General features: G+C 40.2%; 1 protein-coding gene across 1 annotated transcript in view; it reads right to left on the bottom strand.

Annotated features, from left to right (window-relative positions):
* The window catches only part of ANKRD6 (ankyrin repeat domain 6), a 71,929-nt gene extending 60,103 nt beyond the window's left edge, over positions 1-11,826 (bottom strand). The window contains exon 1 of the mRNA XM_077750228.1: positions 11,566-11,826. Within this exon, the coding sequence (XP_077606354.1) occupies positions 11,566-11,685 (120 nt within the window). The 5' untranslated portion in view covers positions 11,686-11,826. The remainder of the gene's footprint in view (positions 1-11,565) is intronic.
* Between the last annotated feature and the right edge of the window lie 40 nt (positions 11,827-11,866).

Raw genomic sequence — 11,866 nt, forward strand, 5'->3', positions numbered from 1 at the left:
ATGTTCTGCTAAGCACTAATTTTATGAACAAAACCACATTTCTTCCTGCATCAAATAACCTTTGTCTGGTTACTTTGGGAGAGAATAAAAGCTGCAGTGAAACATCCCAAGGATCAGCCTCCTAAAAGCTCTGTGGATTCCTAGAAACTCTGCCTGTGGATTCCTAAAGACTTGCTACTTTTGCTACATGGTCGGTGCTTGGCATTAAGGAGCAGTGCCAAAGTTTATTCAGATGGCAAAATACCAACTAGTATTGAGATAACAAAATTAAGTTGTATGTAAAGATTTTTAACTAAAATGTGAGGTGACTATAGAGAGAATATGTTCATATAAAACCAAAGCTTTCTAGCAAAAAAAAAACAAACCCACTTTCTGTTTTAATGCCAAATATGTCAAGCAGTATCTGTCTGTGGGCAACTAGAAAGGCATAGAGGAGAGAGAAAATGAGGAGGCAGAAGGGGCCATGATGAGTCACTGGGAGCATGTGAAGAGGCATGGCTTGGGCTTCTGCTTGAGGACTGAGCAAATGTGTGTATCCATTGGCAAAGAGACCGTGGGATTAGGACTGGGTCTCAGGAGGGGCAAAGGGACAGTGCTGGGTAGTCAGATCCGAAGTAGCTGTGAAGTACCCATGGATCACTCAGATAAAGATGCCCAGGAGGGTAGCCTGACAAGTGAATCAGGAGATGGAGCTGAACTGGTGACCGGCCAGAGCTGGTAAGGGGAGGCGGGTGTGCAGACTAAGAGCAGATGAGGGCCAAGAGCCTCAAGGAAAGCCAGCTCTGGCGGCAGAGAGCAAAAGGAGATGGAGGAGGCAGGAAGCAGAGCATCAGGGAGCCAGAGAAGCTTCATGGAGGGAAGGGCAGGCAACATGCCAATTCTAGCCCGTCCCCCCAAAAGAAACAGACCTTTTTCCCTGTCTTGTTAACTGGTGTAAAGCAGGCACTCAATTAATATTTGCTGGATGGGTGAGACAACAGGTGAGCAGTGGCACAGAGGTGAGGGGGTCAGGAGAAAAACTACTGGGAGATCCTGAGCCTCCATCTCTCACAGCCAATATACTCCAGGGACATGTGTGACTTCACAGGGTACCCACTGTCTATGTCAGGTTGCCTGTTCTGACTGAATATGTGTTGGTCAATACAACATGAAAAATAATTGGTCCAAATATGGAAATTATGCAAATGGCTAATCAGAGTTCTTAGTGAGTCTCTTAAAACATGGAATTTAAGTTTCCACACCAATTCCCAGCTCCTAACCCCATTAACTCTGAGGACTCGTTCTGTGCACAACTCCGCTCCTACCTTATGGATAAGGTATCTTATCCATGTACATACATCCATATATATATATAATATATACATATATTATATATATATAAAATGTCACAGGGTTCTGGGACTGAGCAACGCGTATGTGAAAATAATTTGGAAAGTGTAAAGTGTGACACCCATGAGCAATACCATTATTGGGATGCCGCCTTATTAAAGTGCCTGTGCATGGGGTGCATGGGGCGTCTGGGTGGCTCAATCATTTAACTATCCAACTCTTGGTTTTGGCTTAGTTCTCGAGTTCACAGTTCATGAAACTAAACACTGTGTCAGGCTCTGCACTGTCAGTGCAGTGCTTGGGATTCCCTCTCTCCTCCCTCTCTGCCTCTTCCTCGCCTCTCCCCCACCCCCATTGCGCTCGCTCACTCTCTCTCTCTCTCTCAAAATAACAAATAAACATTTAAAAAAATAATAAAGTACCTATGCACCTGAGGTCCCAGGCAGGAAAACATCTGCAGATTATATCTACCGTGTCCTTGATGCCAAGGAAGATATTCTAACAAGAAGCAGCTCACAGGAAGTTCACAATCCAAAATTATAAACCCACAGTTGAAACATGCTGGGTCAGAGCAAGGACTCTGGAGCCAGATGGCCAAGGTTTGAATTCCAGCCTTGACACCTTCTAAATGAAACTTTGGATGGGTTAGTTACCTAGCCTCTTCTTACCTCTGTTTCCTCATCAGTATAATGAGTTGAGGTTTAGAACACTACATCACTGAAAAGCTCTTGCAAGAATATCAGGCACCTCATAAACACTATCTAAGTGCAAGCAGTTTACACTCAACATTATTCCCCTCATTCAATGTACGTGGGACTTATTGTGTGAATACTGTGCTGGGCACTGCTGATTTTGTGCCCACTGAGATTTTATAACTGTGGCAACTCATGTTCTACATTTAGTCTTTATGGAAGCCCTTTAAGTTTGGGGAGGAACTGGGGTACCTGACTGGCTGTCAGTAGAGTATGTGACTCTTGATTTGGGGGTTGTAAGTTCGAGTCCCACATTGGGTGTAGAGATTACCTAAAAATAAAATCTTAAAAAAAAAGTTCGGAATGGAATTTGAAACTCATGAAGTGAAGAGATTTGCCTACATCATTGGCTCTTAGCCAGGGAACATTTAGCAATTTCTGGAACCATTTTTGGTTGTCACAACTAGGGAGAAGCATCTAATGGGTAGAAGCCAGAGATGCTACCAAACATTCTACCATGCATAGGACCTACTCCTTCAACAAAGAACCACGTGACCCAAAATGTCAATAATAAAGAAATCAAGAAACCCTGGCCACATTAACAAGTAGTTAATAAGCAGTGGAACCTGTACCAAGGTCTTTGGATTCCAAATCCATTGCTTTTCTTCTATGCAAAACACAAAGAAATGTGGGAGATAAACTCAGGCCCAGGTGAGAGTGATAGTCTGGTGGGGAGTTCTGGGTACTCACAGGTACAGAAATATCCAATTATTAGAGACACAGAGTGAAGGGGCAGCATTTCTTCAGTTGAAAAGAGACAGTGTTCCATTCAGGATACTTCTATGAGTGGAATCCTTGAGCCAGGTTCTGAATGAGCAGAACTTACAGGGGCAGAGTGGGTGCATAAGGCCTTTCAGGAAGTCTTGCAAGGAAGAATCTATAAACTGAGCTTCCCAATGGCAACATTGTGAGCTCAAAGACAATAAAATATTGCCCTCAAAGTTCTGAGGCAAAATAATTCTCAGCTTGAGTTTTATGCCAAATTGTCATTTAAGTGAGAGATTAGAATAAAGATATATTTTCAGACAAGCAGACTCTCAAAATATTTATCTTCCTGGTTTCTTTCTTCAGAAGTTACCAGTGACCATGCACCACCAAAGTAAGGGTGATATGGGTTCTGGCAAATGGGATCTAACACAGAGGAAAGGTGAATGGAATTCTCAGGATGACTCTGTTTAAGTATAACTAGAGAGAAACCCAAATCAAACTGGAATGGAAAGATGGATGACTGCAGAAGGGATATCTATCTCAAGGAAAAGAATAAAACTGATAAGTACATGATAGGATTCATCACGGAAAATTGTACTAAGAACTGTTTTACAGAATTTTTGGAGGATAGAGGGAACACTTAATTATAAGTTTTAATAAAACTAAACAATAAAAACATGAAGGCAATTATCAAGTCCAGGAAAAACAGCAAGTTACATAAAAATGGAAATGTAATTAACTATAGTACAACTCTTGGCTCACCAATGAACAGCAATTACATAATTACAGTAATCACGAATCTGCTCAAAAACCGTGATATAACAAGATTGAGACAATAAGTCTCAATGGAAGCCTTGAGGAGCTTCCATGGCTCCCCATGGAAGAACAATGAGCAATAGATTATGTCTAAAGTTGATCAATCTTGGGGTGCTTGGGTGACTCAGTTAATTGAGCATCCAACTTTTGATTTTAGCTCAGGTCATGTTTTCATAGTCATGAGATCACGCCCTGTGTCAGGCTCTGTGCTGAGTGTGGAGCCTGCTTGGGATTCTCTCCCCCTTCCCTCTGTTCCTTGCCTCCTCGCGCATGTGCACACACACATGCTCTCTCTCAAAATAAATAAATCAATATTTTTTATTTTTTATTTATTTATTTTTTTAAATGTTTTATTTATTTCTAGGAGAGAGAGAGAGAGACAGCGCGAACAGGGGAGGGTCAGAGAGAGAGGGAGTCACAGACTGAGCTGGCAGTCAGCACAGAGCCCGACGCAGGGCTCGAACCCACGAATCATGAGATCATGACCTAAGCGAAAGTCGGACACTTAACCAAACCACCCAGGTGCCCCTAAATCAACATTTTTTAAAAATAAAGTTGATCAATCTGTCCCATGCACTCACTCATTCTCAGGAAGACATAAGTGCTATCCTATTCAATACAGTAGCCAACAGCCACATATGGCATTTAAATTTTAATTAAAATTAAATTTGAGGGGCGCCTGGGTGGCTTAGTCTCTCTCTCTCTCTCCTAGAAATAAATAAATAAAATAAAAATTAAATTTGAAATTAAACCACACTAGCCATATTCTAGGTACTCAATAGCCATGTGTTGCTAGCCTACATATAGACAGATATAGAACAGCACAAATACAGAACATTTCACTATCACAGAAAGTTCTGTTGGATGGTGCTGTACTAGGGGGGTACCACATCAAACTAAGGGAGTAAACCAAAAAGAAAAAGATACTGAGGTCCAAAGCCACATCAACATACATAAAAGTGGTAAGTGGGATCCCTAAGATAATAGTGAAGAGTGATATTCGTCAGAAGGCCCAAAGGGCCATGAGTCTACACTAAAATAGGGGAGTAGTCTCCAGAGAGCATCTCTTCAAAGAGACTCAGTAGAGAGTTAGCGCACACATCTGAACACCTAGAGAGAAGATCAGGAACTGGGGAAGAGTTTGGAGATAATTTGTTATATGCACACACAAAACCAAGGAAACAAACATGGGACAATTATTAACATCAGAGTAAAGGAATTATTACCAAAAAAAAAGAAACATAATGACAGTACATACTACATGGCTCAGCTATAAATAAACTTGTTAAACTAACGTAAAGACCAAATGCTGATGTCACCTAAGTAATGACACAACTATATTATGAAGGTAGAAGTTGTATATGAGAGCAGGAAAGAGGAAGAAAGTTAAATCTTAAATCATCGGTTTTCATATCGTTAAGTCAGCAGATAATGCCTAAAATGGAAAAATCAAGATCAATGTCAGGAGATCATTTACAAGAGTAAACTCTAAAAAAAAAAAACTGCCAAAAGACTTGCATGTAGTTGCCTATGGAGACTCAGAACTGGAAGACAAGCATAGTAAAAATATTTGACACTCTATGTGTAGATGTAACATAAAAATTAAAGTAATACCTAAACTATTTGGTTTTTTGTTTAGTTTTTATTCTAATTCTAGTTAGTTAAAATGTAGTGTTATATTAGTTTCAGGTGTATGACATAGTGATTCAGCACTTCCGTACATCACCCAACAAGTACGCTCCTTAATCCCTATCACCTCTTTAACCCATTTCCCCACACTCCTCCCTCTAGTAACCATCAGTTTCTACTCTATAGTTAAGAGTCTATTTCTTGGTTTATCTCTCTCTCTTTTTCATTTTACTTGTTTGATTTGCTTCTTTAATTCCACATGAATGAAATCATAATGGTATTTCTCTTTCTCTGACTGACTTATTTCACTTAGTAGAATACTCTCTAGCTCCATCCATGTCATCACAAATAGCAAGATTTCATTCGTTTTTAGGGCTGAATAACATTCTGTTGCAGAATATATAAAACACTTCTTTATCCATTCATCTATCAATGGATACCTGGGCTTCTTCCATATCTTAGCTATTGGAAATAATACCACTGTAAACATAGGGGTGAATGTTTCCCTTTTAATTAGTGTTTTTCTTTCTTTTTAATTTCAACTTCATTTTATTAAAAGACTTTTTAAAGTTTATTTATTTATTTTGAGAGAAAGTGCGTGGCAGCACAAGTGCAGCAGGAGTAGAGAGAAAGGGAGAATTCCAAGCAGGCTCTTTTGATGTAGTCCCAGTGGTTTATTCTTGCTTCTGTTTCCCTTGCCTGAGGAGACACATCTAGAAGGAAGTTGCTATGGTTGATGACAGAGAAGTTACTGCCTGCAGTCTCTTCTAGGATTTTTTATAGTTTCAGGTCTCACATTTAGGTCTTTAATCCATTTTGAATTTATTTTTGTGTATAGTATAAGAAAGTGGTACACTTTCATTCTTTTGCATGTAGCTGTCCAGTTTTCCCAACACCATTTGTTGAAGAGACTTTTTCCCATTGCATATTCTTCCCTCCTTTGTCAAAGATTAATTGAGCATATAATTGTGGGTTTATTTCTGGATTTCTATTCTGTTCCATTGGTCTATATGTCTATTTTTATGCCAGTACCATACTGTTTTGATTACCACAGCTTTGTAATAAAATGTGAAGTCTGGATTTGTGATGTCTCTAGCTTTGCTTGTCTTTTTCAAGATTGCTATAGCTATTTGGGATCTTTTGTGGTTCCATACACATTTTATGTTTGTTCTAGTTCTGTGAAAAATGCTGTTGGTACTTTGATAAGGATTGCACTGAATGTGTACATTGCTTTTGGTAGTATGGACATTTTAACATTTTTTCTTCCAATCGATGAGTATGAATGTTTTTCCATTTCTTTGTGTAGCCTTCAAATTCTTTCATTAGTGTTTTATAGTTTTCAGAATATAGGTCTTTTACCTCTTTGGTTAAACTTATTCCTAGGTATCTTATTATTTTTGATGCAATTGTAAATGAGACTGTTTTCTTAATTTCTCTTTCTGCTGCTTCATTATTGGTATATAGAAATGAAACATGGGCACCTGAGTGGCTCAGTCAGTTAAGCAATGACTTTTGATTTTGGCGCAGGCCATGACAGTTTGTGAGACTGGGCCCTGTGTTGAGCTCCGTGCTGACAGCACGGAGCCTGGCTAGGATTCTCTCTCTCTCTCTCTCTCTCTTTCAAAATAAATAAATAAGCTTTAAAAAAAAAAAAAAAAGAACGAAAGGAAACATATTTCTGTAGATTGATTTTGTATCCTGTGACCTTACTGAATTTGTTTATCAATTCGGGCAGGGTTTTGATGGACTCTTCCAGGTTTTCTATATAGAATATCATGTCATCTACAAATAGTGACAGTTTTACTTCTTCCTTACCAATCCAGAGGCCTTTTTTTTTTTTTTTCTTGTCTGACTGCTGTGGCTAGGACTTCCAGTACTATATGGAATAAAAGTGTTAAGAGTGGACATCCTGATCTTGTTCCTGGCCTTAGGGGAAAACTTCTTAGTTTCTCCCCATTAAGGATGATGTTCCACTGCGGGGGGTTTTTTATAAAGGGCCTTTATTATGTTGAAGTATGTTCCCTCTAAACCTACTTTGTTGAGGGTTTTTATCATGAATGGATGTTGTACTTTGTCTAAACTCTTTTTAAATAAAAAATTAAAGTGATTAATCAAATTAACAGTGTATGCATATTCATTACAATTATGGAGATAAATGGCAGCAGAAAAACAGCTAAGAGATCTGAAAGTTTGTTCTTTTGGGGAGCAGAGATGATGGGTGGGCAGGAGACAGCTCTTTCTGTTAAATGCCTTCTAACAGTATTTGAACTTATATTTTTAAACCTCCTATGTGCATGCATTACTTTGAAAAAGATAACCATTGAAAAGAAAATGATGTAAAAAATAAAAAAGATAGGCAACAACAAGCATTGGCAAGGATACAGAAAAATTACAACCCTTAAACACTGCAGTGGGAATGTAAAATAGTGCAACCACCCTGAAAAACAGCTTGGCAGTTCCTTAAAATGCTAAACCATAGATTTACCCTGTACTCCATCAATTCCACTCCTGGGTATTTACTCAAGAGAAATGAAAACATGTCCACACAAAAACTGTACACTAATATTTACAGCGCATTATTCATAATAGTTTCGAGCTGGAAACAACCCAAAACATCCACCAACTGATGATGACTAGGTGAACAAAATGTGGCATATCCATACAATGAGATACCATTCCACAATAAAAGAGAATGATGTACTGATGCAGGCTATAATGCAGATCAAGTTTGAAAACATTAGGCCAAGTGAAAAAAAGACACAAAAGACTACATACTATATGATTCCATTTATGTGAAATGTCCAGAAAACAGATAATTAAAAAAATTTTTAAGTTTATTTATTTATTTTGAGAGAGACAGAGACAGCCTGAGTAGGGGAGGGGCAGAGAAATACCTCTCTCTGAGAGAATACCAGGCAGGATCCGCACTGTCAGTGTGCAACCTGATGTGGGGCTCAAACCCACAAAACCATGAGATCATGAACCAAGCCAAAACCGAGAGTCAGACACTTAACCCACTGAGCCCCAGAGGTGCTCCCAGAAAACAGATCCTTAGAGACAGAAAGTAGATTAATGGTTTCCAGGAGCTGGGGGTGGGAATGGGGAACGATAGCTAATGAGTATAAAGCTTCTTATTGGGATGATGCAAATGTTCTCAAATTAAAACATGGTGATCGTTCCACAACACTGCAAATACATTAAAAATCACTGAATTGTATACTTTAAATGGGTGAATTTTATGACATGTAAGTTATACCTCAATAAAGCTGCTTTTAAAACAGCAAATGATGAAGTCTGTTTTAAAAAGAAAACTTTGGGGCACCTGGGTGGCTCAGTCAGTTAAGCATTTGACTTCGGCTCAGGTCATGTTCTCGCAGTTTACGAGTTCGAGCCCTGAATCCGGCCTGTGTTGACAGCTCACAGCCTGGAGTCTGCTTCGGATTCTTTGTCTCCCTCTCTCTCTGTTCCTCCCATACTCTCACTCTGTTTCTCTCTCTCTTTCTCTCTCTCTCTCACCACTCTCTGTCTCAAAACTAAATAAAGATTTTTTAAAAATTGAAAAAAGAAAAAGAAAACTTTCAGGGCACCTGGACAGCTCAGTTGGTTAAGTATCTGATTTTTTTTTAGAGTTTTAAAGTTTTTTTTAATGTTTTATTTATTTCTGAGAGAGAGAGAGACAGCATGAGCAGGGGAGGGTCAGAGAGAGGGAGAGATACAGAATCTGAAACAGGCTCCAGGCTCTGAGCTAGCTGTCAGCACAGAGCCCAACACAGGGCTTGAACCCACGAACTGTGAGATCATGACATGAGCCGAAGTCGGACACTTAACTGACTGAGCCACCCAGGCACCCCAAGTATCTGATTCTTGATTTCGGCTGAGGTCATGATCTCACAGTTGTGAGATCAAGCCCTGTGTTGGGTTTTGCGGTTGGGTGTAGAACCTGCTTAAGATTCTCTCTCCCTCTCCCTCCGCCCCTTCCCTGCTTGTGCACACATTCTGTCTCTCAAGAAAGAGAGAAAGAAAGAAAGAAAGAAAGAAAGAAAGAAAGCTCACTTTAGAAAGAAAAAGAAAACTTTCAGAATATGAGCTAATTGCTTATTATTATTATAACAATCCTGAAAAGATGGTATCATTAAGTCATTTACGGTAAGGAAACTGAGGCTCTAAGAAGTCAAGCAAGTCGCACAATTAGCAAACATAGCAGAGTGAAAATGTGTGAGCATGTGCCCTAACTACAGAGTTCATGCACCTTCTCCCCATGATGACTGCCCAGGCCCTAGAGAGCTGTGGGCAAATCACAACAAAGCCTGAGCTATGGTTCCTTTCACCCCCACTTCCATACGAGCTTGTCACCATTTATGTGCGAAGCATTGTTAGGCCAATAGGTAACCTCTGCATAGCCCAATATTTTGTCTCCAGAGACAAGCACTGTGATACTGTGTTTATAATAAATATATATTTGGCTTTAGTGTCCGTTCCTGGCTCACAGCTTCCCAAATCCTTAGACTTTCCCAAGTGATAAGAACAGTGGGTAGGGGAGGGGAAGGGGGGGGTGATGGGCATGGAGGAGGGCACTTGTTGGGATGAGCACTGGGTGTTATATGTAAACCAACTTGACAATAAACTATTTAAGAAAAAAAAAAACAAGTGATAAGAACAATAGGAGCACCTTTTTTTACAGTAGTTGGTCTTTTGTCCTCATCCCTGAAATAGCATCAGAAACAAAAAAATGAAACTTATATGTTCTTCATAATAAGCCCCTTTCAACCACACCTGAGTTTATGTTAAAGAGGTAACTTCTGGAAAGCCCCTAAGGATGGGGCTGGTTGCCAGGGTAACAAACTATAATAAGATGGTTAAACTTTCAGTTCATCCCCTGACCTCCAGGGAGAGGGATGAGGCTGGAGGTCGAATGTCAATAAGCAATCAGTAATGAAGCCTCCATAAAAATCCAAGAGAAGTCAGAAAACTTCTGGGCTGGTGAAGACATGGAGGTTCTGGGAGGGTGGTGCACTCAGTGCATGGAAGCTCTGTACTCCTTCCTCACACCTTGCCTTATGCATCTCTTCTATCTGGCTGGTCCTTAGTAACATTCTTTCACAATGAACTAGTAAGCTGGTAAGCAAAATGTCTTCCTGAATTCTAGGAGCTGCTCTAGCAAATTAGTAAAACCCAGGGGAGGAGTGTGTATGGGAGCCTTTGATTTATAGCCAGTTGATCAGAACCTGGACTTGGTGATTGGCATATGAAGTTGGGGTAGGGGGGACATGCAGTCTTGTGGGACTGAGCCCTTAACCTGTGAGACCTGATGCTATCACCAGGTAGATAGTGTTGGAATTGAGTTAACAATTGGTGATGCCAAAAAAAAGCACAAGCCGAATCATAAAATACAGAGACCGCATATGAATAACTGAAATTCTGTGCTGGCCAATCTGTGCCATAGGTGGTCAGACATTAGCATTTGAAAATTTAACTTTGCTTCTCTCTGCAGCTATCTGCAGTGGCCTGGGAGATGAGCTTTGGAGCCAGACTCTACAGGTACAAGTAGCAATTCTGCCACCCAGCAGCTGAAGGACGGACCCTGAGCAAGTATCTCTCTGTGCCTTAGTCTCCTCATCTCTACAGTGGGGATGAAAAAAGAACCTCTTCTAGAGGACTGTAAAGTCCTTAGAGCAATACTAAGTGCTCAATGAGTGTTTTCCACCAGCATTATTTCATCTATATATTTTAACTTGTCACTTAACTATGCAGCCTGACTTTCTCCAGTTTTGCTACAATACCGCCTTTAGCCAGTGTGTTTTCTCAACTACCATGGAATTATCTGTTGGTGAGGGGTGAGCAATGTCCTCCAAAGTTTATCACACATTTTCCTGACCCATATGAAATGAAAGCCCAAAGAGATAGCGGCTGTCATCTGGCCCAAGTCTGTTACTGTACAGATGGGAACAGTGAGGCTCTACACAGCTGATGAGCTGTCCATCCCTATACAATAATGTGATTATTGTACAAACATTTTTCCCAATAAGTTTTTGTGCCCCAACTTCTTCAGAGAGACGTTTTGTCCATTAAGCTAAAGAAGTTGGCGAGAAAAAGCCATACTATGATTTTAAAGACTGTCAAATGCTAATTACAAGTCACTCCACTTGAAAGATACCATTGAAAGCATTTTAATCCTCCTTCCTGCTTCCCAAACTGCCATCACTGGCAAAAAGAAAAAGCTAGTTCTATGAAAGCTTCGAACCAAACACAACAGTTGTACAGACAATGGTTATTAAGAGGTAGGCTTTTTCCCAGGGAATGGCTAAAGTGTTGGGTTTTTTTCTCTTGTTACCTTGGTAACTGCTACCTTGGCGCCCTTGTTGATGAGCTGAACCACATTCTCTGCTTGGCCTTTGTACGCAGCTATGAGAAGGCGTTCAGAAAGTGCAGCGACCGCATCCTGCTGGCTCATGAATTAGGAGAGAAAGAGGTTTTCAGGAAAGCAGTAGACAAGTTCCTTCAGCTCCACACGATGCCACTGGTCCGGGCAGGCACCCACGGGTAAAGATGCTCCCGGTCATCAGAAGGTGCCTTTATTACTATGCCATCTTCGGGACCTAGGGATTACAAACAAAGTTGCCATCAGCACCACT

The sequence above is a fragment of the Crocuta crocuta genome, unplaced genomic scaffold, assembly GCF_008692635.1.
Source record: "Crocuta crocuta isolate KB4526 unplaced genomic scaffold, BGI_CrCroc_1.0 scaffold9, whole genome shotgun sequence".
In the NCBI taxonomy this organism is placed as follows: Eukaryota; Metazoa; Chordata; class Mammalia; order Carnivora; family Hyaenidae; genus Crocuta; species Crocuta crocuta.